Source organism: Cajanus cajan, chromosome 2 (assembly GCF_000230855.2).
Source record: "Cajanus cajan strain Asha chromosome 2, NIPB_CcT2T_4, whole genome shotgun sequence".
NCBI lineage: Eukaryota > Viridiplantae > Streptophyta > Magnoliopsida > Fabales > Fabaceae > Cajanus > Cajanus cajan.
This window is the reverse complement of record NC_138518.1, coordinates 49,309,488-49,332,070: the sequence shown is the minus strand read 5'-3', so window position 1 is coordinate 49,332,070 and position 22,583 is coordinate 49,309,488. Positions and strand designations below refer to the sequence as shown.

General features: G+C 31.7%; 2 protein-coding genes across 2 annotated transcripts; both read right to left on the bottom strand.

Annotated features, from left to right (window-relative positions):
* Nucleotides 1-8,379: 8,379 nt before the first annotated feature.
* LOC145955004 (non-specific lipid-transfer protein AP10-like) lies at nucleotides 8,380-8,766 on the bottom strand. Its single transcript, XM_083069699.1, has one exon. It carries the CDS (start codon nucleotides 8,764-8,766, stop codon nucleotides 8,380-8,382), a length of 387 nt encoding a protein of 128 aa, XP_082925825.1.
* Nucleotides 8,767-9,880: 1,114 nt separating this feature from the next.
* On the bottom strand, nucleotides 9,881-11,731 carry LOC145955003 (non-specific lipid-transfer protein AP10-like). Its single transcript, XM_083069698.1, has 2 exons — nucleotides 11,384-11,731; nucleotides 9,881-9,931 (listed from the first exon to the last, which is right to left on the bottom strand). The coding sequence occupies exons 1-2, from the start codon at nucleotides 11,729-11,731 to the stop codon at nucleotides 9,881-9,883; spliced, it is 399 nt and encodes a 132-aa protein (XP_082925824.1).
* Between the last annotated feature and the right edge of the window lie 10,852 nt (nucleotides 11,732-22,583).

The following is a 22,583-nucleotide window of genomic DNA, read 5'->3' as shown; positions in this document are numbered from 1 at the left end:
AAAGTAAACAATTATACATAACTCCATCGAAAAAGAAGTTTTTATTCCACAGGCACCAGGAAGCCTTGCTTCTTTATCTTGATGAAACCCTAGAGATAGTCCGGCAACACGTAGAGAGTTACAAAGATCTCTTATACCTTGACCGGTTTTGTCGCTCATGGCTCTTTGAAACACACTTTTTGCTGCAATACAACAATCACAAGATGGATTGGGTACATTGTTGATCAAATAAAGCCCACAATAAGTAAGTAGTCCATTATCCCCATTACAAGTTGAGGGAATTTGAGATGATGCAAATGTTGTTATCGCCAAAGTGTGAGCCACAATAAACATGGCAAGAGCCAAAACTTTCTTCAATCTTGTCTTCAATATCTACGCAACTCGATTATTGATTTATATTATCAATTTTGATCTTCAATTTGTTGAAAACTACGATTTATAGACATGCAGGTAAAGATTTAAACGAAAAAAAATTAAATGTATATTATAAAAATAGTATTTCAGTTTCAAAATAATTGAAATACATGAATTTAAGAAAATATTAAGTAAATATTTATTTAGTCACAAGTAATAATATATATATATATATATATATTAATAAATAATAGGGCGCTTGGAAAATAACACTCTCATGGAACCTAAAAAGACTGAAATCATGTACTTTCCATTGAAAACTCGAATTTCTGAATATCATAAAACGTTCCAAAATAATTTTTCTTTGGGTATGAAATTACCTTCACATGTTCTCAAAAGAAAATCCAAAGCTAAAGACATGGTTTGCACCTGTAAGTGCTGTTCATGCCATGCAAGAAAGACAACACAACAAAAAGGAATGAAAAGGCATCTCGCACATGTATAGGCACGTACAAACAGTATAGATAGTATCAAAACAACACCACGTATCTCCCATATTAAATGCAAACCAATCATTGTTCAATGTCAAGCTCATATATATACTCCTCCACTTCACATGAAACAAAAGACTCGCTAGGAGTCAAGCTTTTAAATTTATATGCATGAGGTACCAATCACATTTCGAACAAGGTGCATGCATTTGGAGTAGTATATATAGGAGGATGCAAACAAGAAAAAATGTCCACATAACATGGGCATCTAGCACTTAGCCCACGCTAACTAAAGCAAAATTTGTTACAAAGCAAGTAGAGTATCAAAGTTGCGCATGGTCGCTTTTGATTCCATATTATAGGTTTCCCACCATAACACCCTCAAGGCTCAGGCAGAAGACCTTGGGGACCCTACCAAACAGACTTCCAATCTACCTAAAAAAAAATAGGCATGAATGCAAAGACTCCAAAATATAAACACAGAAAAATCGCAATGCACCCACAGTATGTATAGCCCTTTATGATGCTTTAAGCCAAGCTGATGTTTTACCACACTAGAACACCTTCTGTAGGCTTTTCAAAAGGCCAAGATAACTTCGATTTCACATCGATACACCGCTTCTTAAACTTGCTCCAATCTCGGATAAGCTTCTCACACTAGGCAAATTACGCATATGAATCATAAGTCATACACGCCCATTGTCTGAAACACAATATCTCACAAAAACAGTTTCACACCTTCATTATAACTCATTTACAAATATTGTCAGGTTAAAGAACTACCAAGGACCTCTCAAGAGTTATTATGTTTTAATGTTAACAAACTTGTACGCTTTTGCAAGGATATGTTAAAGGAAATACCACGAATCATGTTACACCCCAAGTTTTCTAAAATTAATAAAATTAAAGAAAGATACTTTAATTAATTAAACTAGTTATACATATATATACATATACATATACATATATTAAAGAATTTTAATAATTACGATTGTTTTTAACCTAATAATAAATGTTTACAAAATTGTTTTGTATAATTTTTAGTAGTGAAATATGTATTTTTATAATATTTTGCTAAAATAAAAACCTAGAGAAAAATACTTTGTTTTTATAGTTGTTAAGGTAAGGGTGTTTATACTTTAATGTAGGATAGTAGGGAAATGGAAATTTTGAATCTTTTGGAAAAGCGAAATACATTGTATTCGTTGATTTATTTTTAAAAATATACAATAGAAAACTAATGACTCTTTAAGTATATACCTTTCAAAAGAGAAATCTTTTGAACAAAAAATATTTTTGATTAAGATATTAATTACATTTTTTTAGTTTACATTGCAACTTTAATTGATACTCACAAAAACTTTAATTGATAAAGCGAAAATAATACTGCATTTTTATCCCATTTTTGTTTACTATTTTAGTGAATTTTGTATAAATTTAAATTTTACATTATGACATCTTTTATCATTCTTAGTGATGTGAAAATATAAAAATAAATAGAAAAGGTATTAAAGTCAATCCACCTATTACAAAAGCTTTTGAATTATGTTAAAATGCACGAAAAACTATATTTTTGTATTTAGAAAAAGAAAATAAAAGGAGTATGGTGTATTCATTTAGTTGTCTTTTGATTCCATATTAGAGGTTTCCCACTATAACACCCTCAAGGCTTAGGCAGAAGACATTGGGGACCTACCAAACAGACTTGCAATCTGCCTAAAAAGAAATAGGCATGAATGCAAAGACTCCAAACACAAACACAGTTAGTCTAGTAATTTTAAAATTTATTTTTACGGGGAGAGTCTAAAGAAATACAAATGCATAAAATAACCAGGAATGAGAATTTTGTTTGTCATATAATCACAAATAGTTGGGTAGTGTAATTGAATTGACATTGAGCTACTATTAAACCATAATTTATTAATCTGACACGGGTATTATTACACCAATTTGACATGGGTTAAGAGCATGCATAACCCTATGGTTTAACATGAAATTAAACCTTCTGTTGTCACTTGATTCCATCTAATTAACCCCGACTGGATTACTTATTATCAACACATTTATGCTATCACGGGTTCAATGATCTAAGTAAACAATTATACATAAATTAATTTTTGTTTTAGTTTAGTGTGAGAGGCCCATGTACACATAACTCCATCGAAAAAGAAGTTTTTATTCCACAGGCACCAGGAAGCCTTGCTTCTTTATCTTGATGAAACCGTAGAGATGGTCTGGCAACACGTAGACAGTTACAAAGATCTCTTATACCTTGACCGGTTTTATCGCTCATGGCTCTTTGAAACACACTTTTTGCTGCAATACAACAATCACGAGATGGATTGGGCACATTGTTAATCAATTAAAGCCCACAATAAGTATGTAGTCCATTATCCCCATTACAAGTTGGGGGAATTTGAGATGATGCGAATGTTCTTATCGCCAAAGTGTAAGCCATAATAAACATGGCAAGAGCCAAAACTTTCTTCTCTCCCATCTTGTCTTGAATATCTACGCAACTCGGTTATCGATTTATATTATCAATTTTGATTTTAAATTTTTGAAAACTACCATTTATAGACATGCAGGTTAGGATTTAAAACTAAAAAAAAGTTAAATGTATATTATAACAATAGTAATTCAGTTTCAAATAATTGAAATACATGAATTTAAGAATATATTAAGTAAATATTTATTTAGTCACAAGTAATAATATATATATATATATATATATATATATATATATTATTAAATTATTAGGCGCTTGTAAAATAACACTCTCATGGAAGCTAAAAAGACTCAAATCATGTACTTTCCATTGAAAACTCGAATTTCTGAATAACATAAAAAGTTCCAAAATAATTTATCTTTAGGTATGAAATTACCTTCACATGTTCTCAAAATAAAATCCAAAGCTAAAGACATGGTTTGCATCTGTAAGTGATGTTAATGCCATGCAAGATTTTCAAAAAAAGGCCATTTACTATTTTTTTTCTAATTTTGATGTTTTATTTCCTATTTTTCCAAACTTTTCATAGGTGGTTCATATAGTTAGGCTTTGAATTTTGCTCTCAAATTTTTTGTGGTAGTTTCTAATGATTTTAGGATGATATTGGTACATTAGTTTTGATGTTTTCCAAGTTTTCATGAAAATTCCCTTTTTACCCCTACTATTCAGTGTCACTATTCATGTAGTAGATCATGTAGTGCATGACTACGAGCAACCTTGATTTTTTGCACCAATTTGATCCTGAGATTGATAGGACATTCCAGAAACTAATTAGAGTGCAGATCATTCCATTTTTAGATAGTGATAGTTGTAACAGCCCATTTTTCGTGGGCCAAAGGCCCAATTCGTTGCCCAGAACGGGCCATTCTGGAAGCAGAACGGGCCGTTCTGCCGGGTTTGAGAAAGAGCCGTTCTGGTTTAGGAACGGGCCGTTCCAGTTAAAAAATTTGCGTAGGTTTGAAGGGCTCAGAACGGGCCGTTCCGATTTTGGAACGGGCCGTAGTGGTAGGTGGGCGAAAAATCCTATAAATAGGCCTCAAATCCTCTCATTTCTACACACCACTCATTCTCACTCTCTCTTCTCTTCTGTTCTCTCTTTCATTCCTCTTCTTCTCTCTGAAGACCAAGAGGAACTCAGAGGATGAGGTTCTGCTCCAGTTTTAGTTCCGATCCTTGTTTAAGGAAAAAGAGGAGGAGGTTCTGCCCGAGTTCCTATTTATCTAGGTACGGGAGAAAAGGAGATTATTTATATGTAGAGTTACATGAGAGAATTGGGTAGAGGAAGAGCCCTTAGGGTTATGAATAATTTTATAACTATTTCTGTTTGGAGGATTAATTATCTTATGTGATTCTATATATATATCGGATTACGAATATATGTTTAACTTGTAAAAATGATGCTCTGGGAGAGAGAAAAAAATTATAGAAAAGTGCTTGTAAGTTAGGTTGTGAAAAATTGGATGATTTCTGTTTGAGAAATTGAGGATCCCATTAGATTCTGTATGTGTTGAGGATTATAGATATGCTAATAATTTTTAAGAATGATGATCTGAGAGGGAGAACGAAATTGTAGAAAAGTGCCTGAACGGCCCGTTCTGCTTCTACAATTTTGGCCATACTCACTATTCCAGAACGGCACGTTTCAAAATTGAAACGGCCCGTTCTGGGCCACGAATTGGGCCTTTGGCCCACGAAAAATGGCCTGTTACAAAAACTATATTTTTGTGTTTAGAAAAAGAAAATAAAAGGAGTATGGTGTATTCATTTAGTTGTCTTTTGATTCCATATTATAGATTTCCTACCATAACACCCTCAAGGCTCAGGCAGAAGACATTGGGGTCCCTACCAAACAGACTTGCAATCCGACTAAAAAGAAATAGGCATGAATGCAAAGACTGCAAACACAAACACAGTTAGTCTAGTTATTTGAAAATTTATTTTTATGGGGAGTGTGTAGAGAAATATGAATGCATCAAATAACCAGGAATGAGAATTTTGTTTGTCATATAATTACAAATAGTTGGGTAGTGTAATTGAATTGACAGTGAGCTACTATTAAAGCATAATTTATTAATCTGACATGGGTATTATTACACCAATTTGACATGGGTTAAAAGCATACATAACCCTATGGTTTAACATGAAAATAAACCTTCTGTTGTCACTTGATTCCATCTATTTAACCCCGACTGGATTACTTATTATCAACACACTTATGCTATCATAGGTTCAATGACCAAAGTAAACAATTATACATAAATTAATTTTTGTTTTGGTTTAGTGTGAGAGGCCCATGTACACATAACTCCATCGAAAAAGAAGTTTTTATTCCACAGGCACCAGGAAGCCTTGCTTCTTTATCTTGATGAAACCCTAGAGATGGTCCGGCAACATGTAGACAGTTACAAAGATCTCTTATACCTTGACCAATTTTGTCGCTTATGGCTCTTTGAAACACACTTTTTGCTGCAATACAACAATCTCGAGATGGATTGGGTACATTGTTGATCAAAGAAAGCCCACAATAAGTAAGTAGTCCTTTATCCCCATTACAAGTTGAGGGAATTTGAGATGATGTGAATGTTGTTATCGCCAAAGTGTAAGCCACAATAAACATGGCAAGAGCCAAAACTTTCTTCTCTCCCATCTTGTCTTGAATATCTACGCAACTCGGTTATCGATTTATATTGTCAATTTTGATCTTCAATTTGTTGAAAACTACCATTTATAGGCATGCAGGTAAAGATTTAAAATGAAAAAAAGTTAAATGTATATTATAAAAATAGTAATTTATTTTCAAATAATTGAAATACATGAATTTAAGAAAATATTAAGTAAATATTTATTTAGTCACAAGTCATAATATATATATATATAGACATATATTAATATTATAAGGCGCTTGTAAAACAACACTCTCATGGAACCTAAACGTTCCAAAATAATTTTTCTTTAGGTATGAAATTACCTTCACATGTTCTCAAAAGAAAATCCAAAGCTAAAGACATGGTTTGCACCTGTAAGTGATGTTCATGCCATGCAAGAAAGACAACACAACAAAAAGGAATGAAAAGGCATCTCGCACATGTATAGGCACGTACAAATAGTATAGATAGTATCAAAACAGCACCACGTATCTCCCATATTAAATGCAAACCAATCATTGTTCAATGTCAAGCTCGTATATATATACTCCTCCACTTCACAAGAAACAAAAGACTCGTTAGGAGTCAAGCTTTTAATTTTAGATGCATGAGGTACCAATCACATTTCGAACAAGGCGCGTGCATTTGGAGTAGTATATATAGGAGGATGCAAACAAGAAAAAATGTCGACATAACATGGGCATCTAACACTTAGCCCACTCTAACTAAAGCAAAATTTGTTAGAAAACAAGTAGAGTATCAAAGTTGCGAATGGTCGCTTTTGATTCCATATTATAGGTTTCCCACAATAACACCCTCAAGGCTCAGGCAGAAGACCTTGGGGACCCTACCAAACAGACTTCCAATCCACCTAAAACAAATAGGCATGAATGCAAAGACTCCAAAACACAAACACAGAAAAATCGCAACGCACCCATCGTTTGTATAGCCCTTTATGTTGCTTTAAGCCAAGCCTGATGTTTTACCATACTAGAACACCTTCTGTAGGCTTTTCAAAAGGCCAAGATAACTTCGATTTCACACCGATACACCGCTTCTTAAACTTGCTCAAATCTCGGATAAGCTTCTCACACTAGGCAAATTACGCATATGCAGCATAAGTCATACACGCCCATCGTCTGAAACACAATATCTCACAAAAACAGTTTCACACCTTCATTATAACTCATTTACAAATATTGTCAGGTTAAAGAACTACCAAGGACCTCTCAAGAGTTATTATGTTTTAACTACGATTGTTTTTAACTTAACAATAAATGTTTACAAAAATGTTTTGTATAATTTTTAGTAGAGAAATATGTGTTTTTATAATATTTTGCTAAAATGAAAACCTAGAGAAAAATACTTTGTTTTTATATTTGTTAAGGTAAGGGTGTTTATACTTTAATGTAGAATAGGAGGGAAATGGAAATTTTGAATCTGTTGGAAAAATGAAATACATTGTATTCTTTGATTTATTTTTAAAAATATACAATAGAATCCTAATGACTCTTTAAGTATATACCACGTAAAAGAGAAATGTTTTGAACAAAAAATATTTTTCATTAATATATTAATTACATTTTTTTTAGTTTACATTGCAACTTTAATTGATACTCACAAAAACTTTAATTGATAAAGCGAAAATAATACTGCATTTTTATCCCATTTTGGTTTACTCTTTTAGTGAATTTTGCCTAAATTTAAGTTTTACATTATAACATCTTTTTATCATTCTTAGTGATGTGAAAATATAAAAATAAATAGAAAAGGTATTAAAGTCAATCCACCTATTACAAAAGCTTTTGAATTATGCTAAAATGCACGAAAAACTATATTTTTGTGTTTAGAAAAAGAAAATAAAAGGAGTATGGTGTATTTATTTAGTTGTCTTTTGATTCCATATTAGAGGTTTCCCACCATAACACCCTCAAGGCTCAGGCAGAAGACATTGGGGATCCTACCAAACAGACTTGCAATCCGACTAAAGAGAAATAGACATGAATATTGCAAAGACTCCAAACACAAACACAGTTAGTCTAGTTATTTAAAAATTTACTTTTACGGGAAGAGTGTAGAGAAATACGAATGCATCAAATAACCAGGAATGAGAATTTTGTTTGTCATATAATTACAAATAGTTGGGTAGTGTAATTGATTTGACAGTGAGCTACTATTAAAGCATAATTTATTAATCTGACATGGGTATTATTACACCAATTTGACATGGGTTAAAAGCATACATAACCCTATGGTTTAACATGAAAATAAACCTTCTGTTGTCACTTGATTCCATCTATTTAACCCTGACTAGATTACTACTATCAACACACTTATGTTATCACGGGTTCAATGACCAAAGTAAACAATTATACATAAATCAATTTTTGTTTTGGTTTAGTGTGAGAGGCTCATGTACACATAACTCCATCGAAAAAGAAGTTTTTATTCCACAGGCACCAGGAAGCCTTGCTTCTTTATCTTGATGAAACCCTAGAGATGGTCCGGCAACACGTAGACAGTTACAAAGATCTCTTATACCTTGACCGGTTTTGTCACTTATGGCTCTTTGAAACACACTTTTTGCTGCAATACAACAATCACGAGATGGATTGGGTACATTGTTGATCAAATAAAGCCCACAATAAGTAAGTAGTCCATTATTCCCATCACAAGTTGAGGGAATTTGAGATGATGCGAATGTTGTTATCGCCAAAGTGTAAGCCACAATAAACATGGCAAGAGCCAAAACTTTCTTCTCTCCCATCTTGTCTTGAATATCTACGCAACTCGATTATTGACTTATATTATCAATTTTGAACTTCAATTTGTTGAAAACTACCATTTATAGAGATGCAGGTAAGGATTTAAAACGAAAAAAAGTTAAATGTATATTATAAAAATAGTAATTCAGTTTCAAATAATTGAAATACATGAATTTAAGAAAATATTAAGTAAATATTTATTTAGTCACAAGTAATAATATATATATATATATTAATAAATTATAAGGCGCTTGTAAAATAACACTCTCATGGCACCTAAAAAGACTGAAATCATGTACTTTCCATTGAAAACTCGAATTTCTGAATAACATAAACGTTCCAAAATAATTTTTCTTTAGGTATGAAATTACCTTCACATGTTCTCAAAAGAAAATCCAAAGCTAAAGACATGGTTTGCACCTGTAAGTGATGTTCATGCCATGCAAGAAAGACAACACAACAAAAAGGAATTAAAAGGCATCTCGCACATGTATAGGCACGTACAAACAATATAGATAGTAACAAAACAGCACCACGTATCTCCCATATTAAATGCAAACCAATCATTGTTTAATGTCACGCTCATATACATATACTCCTCCACTTCACAAGAAACAAAAGACTCGTTAGGAGTCAAGCTTTTGATTTTATATGCATGAGGTACCAATCACATTTCGAACAAGGCGCATGCATTTGGAGTAGTATATATAGGAGGATGCAAACAATAAAAAATGTCCATATAACATGGGCATCTAACACTTAGCCCACTCTAACTAAAGCAAAATTTGTTAGAAAACAAGTAGAGTATCAAAGTTGCGAATGGTCGCTTTTGATTCCATATTATAGGTTTCCCACAATAACACCCTCAAGGCTCAGGCAGAAGACCTTGGGGACCCTACCAAACAGACTTCCAATCCACCTAAAACAATTAGGCATGAATGCAAAGACTCCAAAACACAAACACAGAAAAATCGCAACGCACCCATCGTATGTATAGCCCTTTATGATGCTATAAGCCAAGCCTGAAGTTTTACCATACTAGAACACCTTCTGTAGGCTTTTCAAAAGGCCAAGATAACTTCGATTTCACACCGATACACCGCTTATTAAACTTCCTCAAATCTCGGATAAGCTTCTCACACTAGGAAAATTACGCATATGCATCGTCTGAAACACAATATCTCACAAAAACAGTTTCACACCTTCATTATAACTCATTTACAAATATTGTCAGGTTAAAGAACTACCAAGGACCTCTCAAGAGTTATTATGTTTTAATGTTAACAAACTTGTACGCTTTCGCAAGGATATGTTAAAGGAAATACTATTAATCATGTTACACCCCAAGTTTTCTAAAATTAATGAAATTACATACGGATACTTTCATTAATTAAACTAGTTATAGATATATATACATGTACATATACATATATTAGATACTTCTAATAATTACGATTATTTTTAACTTAATAATAAATGTTTACAAAATTGTTTTGTATAATTTTTAGTAAAGAAATATGTGTTTTTATAATATTTTGCTAAAATAAAAACCTAGAGAAAAATACTTTGTTTTCATATTTGTTAAGGTAAGGGTGTTTATACTTTAATGTAGAATAGGAGGGAAATGGAAATTTTGAATCTGTTGGAAAAATGAAATACATTGTATTCTTTGATTTATTTTTAACAATATACAATAGAAACCTAATGACTCTTTAATTATATACCACGTAAAAGAGAAATGTTTTGAACAAAAAAGATTTTTCATTAATATATTAATTAAATTTTTTTTAGTTTACATTGCAACTTTAATTGATACTCACAAAAACTTTAATTGATAAAGCAAAAATAATACTGCAGTTTTATCCCATTTTGGTTTACTCTTTTAGTGAATTTTGTCTAAATTTAAGTTTTACATTATAACATCTTTTTATCATTCTTAGTGATGTGAAAATATAAAAATAAATAGAAAAGGTATTAAAGTCAATCCACCTATTACAAAAGCTTCTGAATTATGCTAAAATGCACGAAAAACTATATTTTTGTGTTTAGAGAAAGAAAATAAAACGAGTATGGTGTATTCATTTAGTTGTCTTTTGATTCCATATTAGAGGTTTCCCACCTTAACACCCTCAAGGCTCAGGCAGAAGACATTGGGGACCCTACCAAACAGACTTGCAATCCGACTAAAAAGAAATAGGCATGAATATTGCAAAGACTCCAAACACAAACACAGTTAGTATAGTTATTTGAAAATTTATTTTTACGGGGAGAGTGTAGAGAAATACGAATGCATCAAATAACCAGGAATGAGAATTTTGTTTTTCATATAATTACAAATAGTTGGGTAGTGTAATTGAATTGGCAATGAGCTACTATTAAAGCATAATTTATTAATCTGACATGGGTATTGTTACACCAATTTGACATGGGTTAAAAGCATACATAACCCTATGGATTAACATGAAAATAAACCTTCTGTTGTCACTTGATTCCATCTATTTAACCCCGGCTGGATTACTTATTATCAACACACTTATGTTATCACGGGTTCAATGACCAAAGTAAACAATTATACATAAATTAATTTTTGTTTTGGTTTAGTGTGAGAGGCCCATGTACACATAACTCCATCGAAAAAGAAGTTTTTATTCCACAGGCACCAGGAAGCCTTGCTTCTTTATCTTGATGAAACCCTAGAGATGGTCCGGCAACACGTAGACAGTTACAAAGATCTCTTATACCTTGACCGGTTTTGTCGCTCATGGCTCTTTGAAACACACTTTTTGCTGCAATACAACAATCACGAGATGGATTGGGTACATTGTTGATCAAATAAAGCCCACAATAAGTAAGTAGTCCATTATCCCCATTACAAGTTGAGGGAATTTGAGATGATGCGAATGTTGTTATCGCCAAAGTGTAAGCCACAATAAACATGGCAAGAGCCAAAACTTTCTTCTCTCCCATCTTGTCTTGAATATCTACGCAACTCGATTATCGATTTATATTATCAATTTTGATCTTCAATTTGTTGAAAACTACCATTTATAGACATGCAGGTAAAGATTTAAAATGAAAAAAGTTAAATGTATATTATAAAAATAGTAATTCAGTTTCAAATAATTGAAATACATGAATTTAAGAAAATATTAACTAAATATTTATTTAGTCACAAGTAATAATATATATATATATTAATAAATTATAAGGCGCTTGTAAAATAACACTCTCATGGCACCTAAAAAGACTGAAATCATGTACTTTCCATTGAAAACTCGAATTTCTGAATAACATAAAACGTTCCAAAATAATTTTCCTTTAGGTATGAAATTACCTTCACATGTTCTCAAAAGAAAATGCAAAGCTAAAGACATGGTTTGCACCCGTAAGTGATGTTCATGCAATGCAAGAAAGACAACACAACAAAAAGGAATGAAAAGGCATCTCGCACATGTATAGGCACGTACAAACAGTATAGATAGTATCAAAACAACACCACGTATCTCGCATATTAAATGCAAACCAATCATTGTTCAATGTCAAGCTCATATATATATACTCCTCCACTTCACAAGAAACAAAAGACTCGTTAGGAGTCAAGCTTTTAATTTTATATGCATGAGGTACCAATCACATTTCGAACAAGGCGCGTGCATTTGGAGTAGTTTATATAGCAGGATGCAAACAAGAAAAAATGTCCACATAACATGGGCACCTAACACTTAGCCCACTCTAACTAAAGCAAAATTTGTTAGAAAGCAAGTAGAGTATCAAAGTTGCGCATGGTCGCTTTTGATTCCATATTATAGGTTTACCACCATAACACCCTCAAGGCTCAGGCAGAAGAGCTTGGGGACCCTACCAAACAGACTTGCAATCCACCTAAAAAAAATAGGCATGAATGAAAAGACTCCAAAACCCAAACACAGAAAAATCGCAACGCACCCATCGTATGTATAACACTTTATGATGCTTTAAGCCAAGCCTGAAGTTTTACCATACTAGAACACCTTCTGTAGGCTTTTCAAACGGCCAAGATAACTTCGATTTCACACCGATACACCGCTTCTTAAACTTGCTCAAATCTCGGATAAGCTTCTCACACTAGGCAAATTACGCATATGCATCATAAGTCATAACACCCATCGTCTGAAACACAATATCTCACAAAAACAGTTTCACACCTTCATTATAACTCATTTACAAATATTGTCAGGTTAAAGAACTACCAAGGACCTCTCAAGAGTTATTATGTTTTAATGTTAACAAACTTGTACGCTTTTGCAAGGATATGTTAAAGGAAATACTATTAATCATGTTACACCCCAAGTTTTCTAAAATTAATGAAATTAAATACGGATACTTTCATTAATTAAACTAGTTATAGATATATATACATATACATATACATATATTAAATACTTCTAATAATTATGATTGTTTTTAACCTAATAATAAATGTTTACAAAATTGTTTTGTATAATTTTTAGTAGAGAAATATGTGTTTTTATAATATTTTGCTAAAATAAAAACCTAGAGAAAAATAATTTGTTTTTATATTTGTTAAGGTAAGGGTGTTTATACTTTAATATAGAATAGAAGGGAAATGGAAATTTTGAATCTGTTGGAAAAATGAAATACATTGTATTCTTTGATTTATTTTTAAAAATATACAATAGAAACCTAATGACTCTTTAAGTATATACCACGTAAAAGAGAAATGTTTTGAACAAAAAATATTTTTCATTAATATATTAACTACATTTTTTTTAGTTTACATTGCAACTTTAATTGATACTCACAAAAACTTTAATTGATAAAGCGAAAATAATACTGCATTTTTATCCCATTTTGGTTTACTCTTTTAGTGAATTTTGTCTAAATTTAAGTTTTACATTATAACATCTTTTTATCATTCTTAGTGATGTGAAAATATAAAAATAACTAGAAAAGGTATTAAAGACAATCCACCTATTACAAAAGCTTTTGAATTATGCTAAAATGAACGAAAAACTATATTTTTGTGTTTAGAGAAAGAAAATAAAAGGATTATGGTGTATTCATTTAGTTGTCTTTTGATTCCATATTAGAGGTTTCCCACCTTAACACCCTCAAGGCTCAGGCAGAAGACATTGGGGACCCTACCAAACAGACTTGCAATCCGACTAAAAAGAAATAGGCATGAATATTGCAAAGACTCCAAACACAAACACAGTTAGTCTAGTTATTTGAAAATTTATTTTTACAGGGAGAGTGTAGAGAAATACGAATGCATCAAATAACCAGGAATGAGAATTTTGTTTTACATATAATTACAAATAGTTGGGTAGTGTAATTGAATTGACAGTGAGCTACTATTAAAGCATAATTTATTAATCTGACATGGGTATTGTTACACCAATTTGACATGGGTTAAAAGCATACATAACCCTATGGTTTAACATGGAAATAAACCTTCTGTTGTCACTTGATTCCATCTATTTAACCCCGGCTGGATTACTTATTATCAACACACTTATGTTATCACGAGTTTAATGACCAAAGTGAACAATTATACATAAATTAATTTTTGTTTTGGTTTAGTGTGAGAGGCCCTTGTACACATAACTCCATCGAAAAAGAAGTTTTTTATTCCACAGGCACCAGGAAGCCTTGCTTCTTTATCTTGATGAAACCCTAGAGATGGTCCGGCAACACGTAGACAGTTACAAAGATCTCTTATACCTTGACTGGTTTTGTCGCTCATGGCTCTTTGAAACACACTTTTTGCTGCAATACAACAATCACGAGATGGATTGGGTACATTGTTGATCAAATAAAGCCCACAATAAGTAAGTAGTCCATTATCCCCATTACAAGTTGAGGGAATTTGAGATGATGCGAATGTTGTTATCGCCAAAGTGTAAGCCACAATAAACATGGCAAGAGCCAAAACTTTCTTCTCTCCCATCTTGTCTTGAATATCTACGCAACTCGATTATCGATTTATATTATCAATTTTGATCTTCAATTTGTTGAAAACTACCATATATAGACATGCAGGTAAAGATTTAAAATGAAAAAAGTTAAATGTATATTATAAAAATAGTAATTCAGTTTCAAATAATTGAAATACATGAATTTAAGAAAATATTAAGTAAATATTTATTTAGTCACAAGTAATAATATATATATATATATATATATATATATATATTAATAAATTATAACGGGCTTGTAAAATAACACTCTCATGGCACCTAAAAAGACTGAAATCATGTACTTTCCATTGAAAACTCGAATTTCTGAATAACATAAAACGTTCCAAAATAATTTTTCTTTAGGTATGAAATTACCTTCACATGTTCTCAATAGAAAATCCAAAGCTAAAGACATGGTTTGCACCTGTAAGTCATGTTGCCATGCAAGAAAGACAACACAACAAAAAGGAATGAAAAGGCATCTCACACATGTATAGGCACGTACAAACAGTATAGATAGTATCAAAACAGCACCACGTATCTCCCATATTAAATGCAAACCAATCATTGTTCAATGTCAAGCTCATATATATATACTCCTCCACTTCACAAGAAACAAAAGACTCGTTAGGTGTCAAGCTTTTAATTTTATATGCATAAGGTACCAATCAAATTTCGAACAAGGCGCGTGCATTTGGAGTAGTATATATAGGAGGATGCAAACAAGAAAAAATGTCCACATAACATGGGCATCTAACACTTAGCCCACTCTAACTAAAGCAAAATTTGTTAGAAAGCAAGTAGAGTATCAAAGTTGCGCATGGTCGCTATTGATTCCATATTATAGGTTTCCCACCATAACACCCTCAAGGCTTAGGTAGAAGACCTTGGGGACCCTACCAAACAGACTTCCAATCCACCTACAAAAAATAGGCATGAATGAAAAGACTCCAAAACCCAAACACAGAAAAATCGCAACGCACCCATCGTATGTATAGCCCTTTATGATGCATTAAGCCAAGCCTGAAGTTTTACCATACTAGAACACCTTCTGTAGGCTTTTCAAAAGGCCAAGATAACTTCGATTTCACACCGATACACCGCTTCTTAAACTTGCTCAAATCTCGTATAAGCTTCTCACACTAGGCAAATTACGCATATGCATCATAAGTCATACACGCCCATCGTCTGAAACACAATATCTCACAAAAACAGTTTCACACCTTCATTATAACTCATTTACAAATATTGTCAGGTTAAAGAACTACCCAGGACCTCTCAAGAGTTATTATGTTTTAATGTTAACAAACTTGTACGCTTTTGCAAGGATATGTTAAAGGAAATACTATTAATCATGTTACACCCCAAGCTTTCTAAAATTAATGAAATTAAATACGGATACATTCATTAATTAAACTAGTTATAGATATATATACATATACATGTACATATATTAAATACTTCTAATAATTATGATTGTTTTTAACCTAATAATAAATGTTTACAAAATTGTTTTGTATTATTTTTAGTAGAGAAATATGTGTTTTTATAATATTTTTCTAAAATAAAAATCTAGAGAAAAATACTTTGTTTTTATATTTGTTAAGGTAAGGGTGTTTATACTTTAATGTAGAATAGGAGGGAAATGGAAATTTTGAATCTGTTGGAAAAATGAAATACATTGTATTCTTTGATTTATTTTTAAAAATATACAATAGAAACCTAATGACTCTTTAAGTATATACCACGTAAAAGAGAAATGTTTTGAACAAAAAATGTTTTTCATTAATATATTAATTACATTTTTTTTAGTTTACATTGCAACTTTAATTGATACTCACAAAAACTTTAATTGATAAAGCGAAAATAATACTGCATTTTTATCCCATTTTGGTTTACTCTTTTAGTGAATTTTTGTCTAAATTTAAGTTTTACATTATAACATCTTTTTATCATTCTTAGTGATGTGAAAATATAAAAATAAATAGAAAAGGTATTAAAGTCAATCCACCTATTACAAAAGCTTTTGAATTATGCTAAAATGCACGAAAAACTATATTTTTGTGTTTAGAGAAAATAAATAAAAGGATTATGGTGTATTCATTTAGTTGTCTTTTGATTCCATATTAGAGGTTTCCCACCTTAACACCCTCAAGGCTCAGGCAGAAGACATTGGGGACCCTACCAAACAGACTTGCAATCCGACTAAAAAGAAATAGGCATGAATATTGCAAAGACTCCAAACACAAACACAGTTAGTCTAGTTATTTGAAATTTTATTTTTACGGGGAGAGTGTAGAGAAATACGAATGCATCAAAGAACCAGGAATGAGAATTTTGTTTTTCATATAATTACAAATAGTTGGGTAGTGTAATTGATTTGACAGTGAGCTACTATTAAAGCATAATTTATTAATCTGACATGGGTATTATTACACCAATTTGACATTGGTTAAAAGCATACATAACCCTATGGTTTAACATGAAAATAAACCTTCTGTTGTCACTTGATTCCATCTATTTAACCCCGACTGGATTACTTATTATCAACACACTTATGTTATCACGGGTTCAATGGCCAAAGTAAACAATTATACATAAATTAATTTTTGTTTTGGTTTAGTGTGAGAGGCCCATGTAAACACAACTCCATCGAAAAAGAAGTTTTTATTCCACAGGCACCAGGAAGCCTTGCTTCTTTATCTTGATGAAACCCTAGAGATGGTCCGGCAACACGTAGACAGTTACAAAGATCTCTTATACCTTGACCGGTTTTGTCGCTCATGGCTCTTTGAAACACACTTTTTGCTGGAATACAACAATCACGAGATGGATTGGGTACATTTTTGATCAAATAATGCCCACAATAAGTAAGTAGTCCATTATCCCCATTACAAGTTGAGGGAATTTGAGATGATGCGAATGTTGTTATCGCCAAAGTTTAAGCCACAATAAACATGCCAAGAGCCAAAACTTTCTTCTCTCCCATCTTGTCTTGAATATCTACGCAACTCGATTATCGATTTATATTATCAATTTGGATCTTCAATTTGTTGAAAACTACCATTTATAGACATGCAGGTAAAGATTTAAAACGAATTAAAGTTAAATGTGTATTATAAAAATAGTAATCCAGTTTCAAATAATTGAAATTCATGAATTTAAGAAAATATTAAGTAAATATTTATTTAGTCACAAGTAATAATATATATATATATATATATATATATTAATAAATTATAAGGCGCTTGTAAAATAACACTCTCATGGCACCTAAAAACACTGAAATCATGTACTTTCCATTGAAAACTCGAATTTCTGAATAACATAAAACGTTCCAAAATAATTTTTCTTTAGGTATGAAATTACCTTCACATGTTCTCAAAAGAAAATCCAAAGCTAAAGACATGGTTTGCACCTCTAAGTGATGTTCATGCCATGCAAGAAAGACAACACAACAAAAAGGAATGAAAAGGAATCTCGCACATGTATAGGCACGTACAAACAGTATAGATAGTATCAAAACAGCACCACGTATCTCCTATATTAAATGCAAACCAATCATGGTTCAATGTCAAGCTCATATATATATACTCCTCCACTTCACAAGAAACAAAAGACTCGTTAGGAGTCAGGCTTTTAATTTTATATGCATGAGGTACCCATCACATTTCGAACAAGGCGCGTGCATTTGGAGTAGTATATATAGGAGGATGCAAACAAGAAAAAATGACCACATAACATGGGCATCTAACACTTAGCCCACTCTAACTAAAGCAAAATTTGTTAGAAAGCAAGTAGAGTATCAAAGTTGCGCATGGTCGCTTTTGATTCCATATTATAGGTTTCCCACCATAACACCCTTAAGGCTCAGGCAGAAGACCTTGGGGACCCTACCAAACAGACTTCCAATCCACCTAAAAAAAATAGGCATGAATGAAAAGACTCCAAAACCCAAACACAGAAAAATCACAACGCACCCATCGTATGTATAGCCCTTTATGATGCTTTAAGCCAAGCCTGAAGTTTTACCATACTAGAACACCTTCTGTAGGCTTTTCAAAACGCCAAGATATCTTCGATTTCACACCGATACACCGCTTCTTAAACTTGCTCAAATCTCGGATAAGCTTCTCACACTAGGCAAATTACGCATATGCATCATAAGTCATACACGCCCATCGTCTGAAACACAATATCTCACAAAAACAGTTTCACACCTTCATTATAACTCATTTACAAATATTCAGGACCTCTCAAGAGTTATTATGTTTTAATGTTAACAAACTTGTACGCTTTTGCAAGGATATGTTAAAGGAAATACTATTAATCATGTTACACCCCAAGCTTTCTAAAATTAATGAAATTAAATACGGATACTTTCATTAATTAAACTAGTTATAGATATATATACATATACATGTACATATATTAAATACTTCTAATAATTATGATTGTTTTTAACCTAATAATAAATGTTTACAAAATTGTTTTGTATTATTTTTAGTAGAGAAATATGTGTTTTTATAATATTTTTCTAAAATAAAAATCTAGAGAAAAATACTTTGTTTTTATATTTGTTAAGGTAAGGGTGTTTATACTTTAATGTAGAATAGGAGGGAAATGGAAATTTTGAATCTGTTGGAAAAATGAAATACATTGTATTCTTTGATTTATTTTTAAAAATATACAATAGAAACCTAATGACTCTTTAAGTATATACCACGTAAAAGAGAAATGTTTTGAACAAAAAATATTTTTCATTAATATATTAATTACATTTTTTTTAGTTTACATTGCAACTTTAATTGATACTCACAAAAACTTTAATTGATAAAGCGAAAATAATACTGCATTTTTATCCCATTTTGGTTTACTCTTTTAGTGAATTTTGTCTAAATTTAAGTTTTACATTATAACATCTTTTTATCATTCTTAGTGATGTGAAAATATAAAAATAAATAGAAAAGGTATTAAAGTCAATCCACCTATTACAAAAGCTTTTGAATTATGCTAAAATGCACGAAAAACTATATTTTTGTGTTTAGAGAAAGAAAATAAAAGGATTAAGCTGTATTCATTTAGTTGAATTTTGATTCCATATTAGAGGTTTCCCACCTTAACACCCTCAAGGCTCAGGCAGAAGACATTGGGGACGCTACCAAACAGACTTGCAATCCGACTAAAAAGAAATAGGCATGAATATTGCAAAGACTCCAAACACAAACACAGTTAGTCTAGTTATTTGAAAATTTATTTTTACGGGGAGAGTGTAGAGAAATACGAATGCATCAAATCACCAGGAATGAGAATTTTGTTTTTCATATAATTACAAATAGTTGGGTAGTGTAATTGAATTGACAGTGAGCTACTATTAAAGCATAATTTATTAATCTGACATGGGTATTGTTACACCAATTTGACATGGGTTAAAAGCATACATAACCCTATGGTTAACATTAAAATAAACCTTCTGTTGTCACTTGATTCCATCTATTTAACCCGGACTGGATTACTTATTATCAACACACTTATGTTATCACGGGTTCAATGACCAAAGTAAACAATCATACATAAATTAATTTTTGTTTTGGTTTAGTGTGAGAGGCCCATGTACACATAACTCCATCGAAAAAGAAGTTTTTATTCCACAGGCACCAGGAAGCCTTGCTTCTTTATCTTGATGAAACCCTAGAGATGGTCCGGCAACACGTAGACAGTTACAAAGATCTCTTATACCTTGACCGGTTTTGTCGCTCATGGCTCTTTGAAACACACTTTTTGCTGCAATACAACAATCACGAGATGGATTGGGTACATTGTTGATCAAATAAAGGCCACAATAAGTAAGTAGTCCATTATCCCCATTACAAGTTGAGGGAATTTGAGATGATGCGAATGTTGTTATCGCCAAAGTGTAAGCCACAACAAACATGGCCAGAGCCAAAACTTTCTTCTCTCCCATCTTGTCTTGAATATCTACGCAACTCGATTATCGATTTATATTATCAATTTTGATCTTCAATTTGTTGAAAACTACCATTTATAGACAAGCAGGTAAAGATTTAAAACGAAAAAAAGTTAAATGTATATTATAAAAATAGTAATTCAGTTTCAAATAATTGAAATACATGAATTTAAGAAAATATTAAGTAAATATTTATTTAGTCACAAGTAATAATATATATATATATATTAATAAATTATAAGGCGCTTGTAAAATAACACTCTCATGGCACCTAAAAAGACTGAAATCATGTACTTTCCATTGAAAACTAGAATTTCTGAACAACATAAAACGTTCCAAAATAATTTTTCTTTAGGTATGAAATTACCTTCACATGTTCTCAAAAGAAAATCCAAAGCTAAAGACATGGTTTGCACCTGTAAGTGATGTTCATGCCATGCAAGAAAGACAACACAACAAAAAGGAATGAAAATGCATCTCGCACATGTATAGGCACGTACAAACAGTATAGATAGTATCAAAATAGCACCACGTATCTCCCATATTAAATGCAAACCAATCATTGTTCAATGTCAATCTCATATATATATACTCTTCCACTTCACAAGAAACAAAAGACTCGTTAGGATTCAAGCTTTTAATTTTATATGCATGAGGTACCAATCACATTTCGAACAAGGTGCGTGCATTTGGAGTAGTATATATAGGAGGATGCAAACAAGAAAAAATGTCCACATAACATGGGCATCTAACACTTAGCCCACTCTAACTAAAGCACAATTTGTTAGAAAGCAAGTAGAGTATCAAAGTTGCGCATGGTTGCTTTTGATTCCATATTATAGGTTTCCCACCATAACACCCTCAAGGCTCAGGAAGAAGACCTTGGGGACCCTACCAAACAGACTTCCAATCAACCTAAAAAAAATAGGCATGAATGAAAAGACTCCAAAACCCAAACACAGAAAAATCGCAACGCACCCATCGTATGTATAGCCCTTTATGATGCTTTAAGCCAAGCCTGAAGTTTTACCATACTAGAACACCTTCTGTAGGCTTTTCAAAAGGCCAAGATAACTTCGATTTCACACCGATACACCGCTTCTTAAACTTGCTCAAATCTCGGATAAGCTTCTCACACTAGGCAAATTACGCATATGCATCATAAGTCATACACACCCATCGTCTGAAACACAATATCTCACAAAAACAGTTTCACACCTTCATTATAACTCATTTACAAATATTGTCAGGTTAAAGAACTACCAAGGACCTCTCAAGTGTTATTATGTTTTAATGTTAACAAACTTGTACGCTTTTGCAAGGATATGTTAAAGGAAATACTATTAATCATGTTACACCCCAAGTTTTCTAAAATTAATGAAATTAAATACGGATACTTTCATTAATTAAACTAGTTATAGATATATATACATATACATATACATATATTAAATACTTCTAATAATTACGATTGTTTTTAACCTAATAATAAATGTTTACAAAATTGTTTTGTATAATTTTTAGTAGAGAAATATGTGTTTTTATAATATTTTGCTAAAATAAAAACCTAGAGAAAAATACTTTTTTTTATATTTGTTAAGGTAAGGGTGTTTATACTTTAATGTAGAATAGGAGGGAAATGGAAATTTTGAATCTGTTGGAAAAATGAAATACATTGTATTCTTTGATTTATTTTTAAAAATATACAACAGAAACCTAATGACTCTTTAAGTATATACCACGTAAAAGAGAAATGTTTTGAACAAAAAATATTTTTCATTAATATATTAATTACATTTTTTTAGTTTACATTGCAACTTTAATTGATACTCATAAAAACTTTAATTGATAAAGCGAAAATAATACTGCATTTTTATCCCATTTTGGTTTA

What these genes read in the sequence shown, in the direction of transcription:
- LOC145955004 (XM_083069699.1), bottom strand. Translation starts at nt 8,766, where the DNA reads ATGGGAGAGAAGAAAGTTTTGGCTCTTGCCATGTTTATTGTGGCTTAC.
- LOC145955003 (XM_083069698.1), bottom strand. Translation starts at nt 11,731, where the DNA reads ATGGGAGAGAAGAAAGTTTTGGCTCTTGCCATGTTTATTGTGGCTTAC. An exon ending in CTTTTTCGATGGAGTTATGT is followed by an intron (nt 9,932 to 11,383) that starts GTACATGGGCCT and finishes ATTGTGTTTCAG; the next exon opens with ACGATGCATATGCGTAATTT.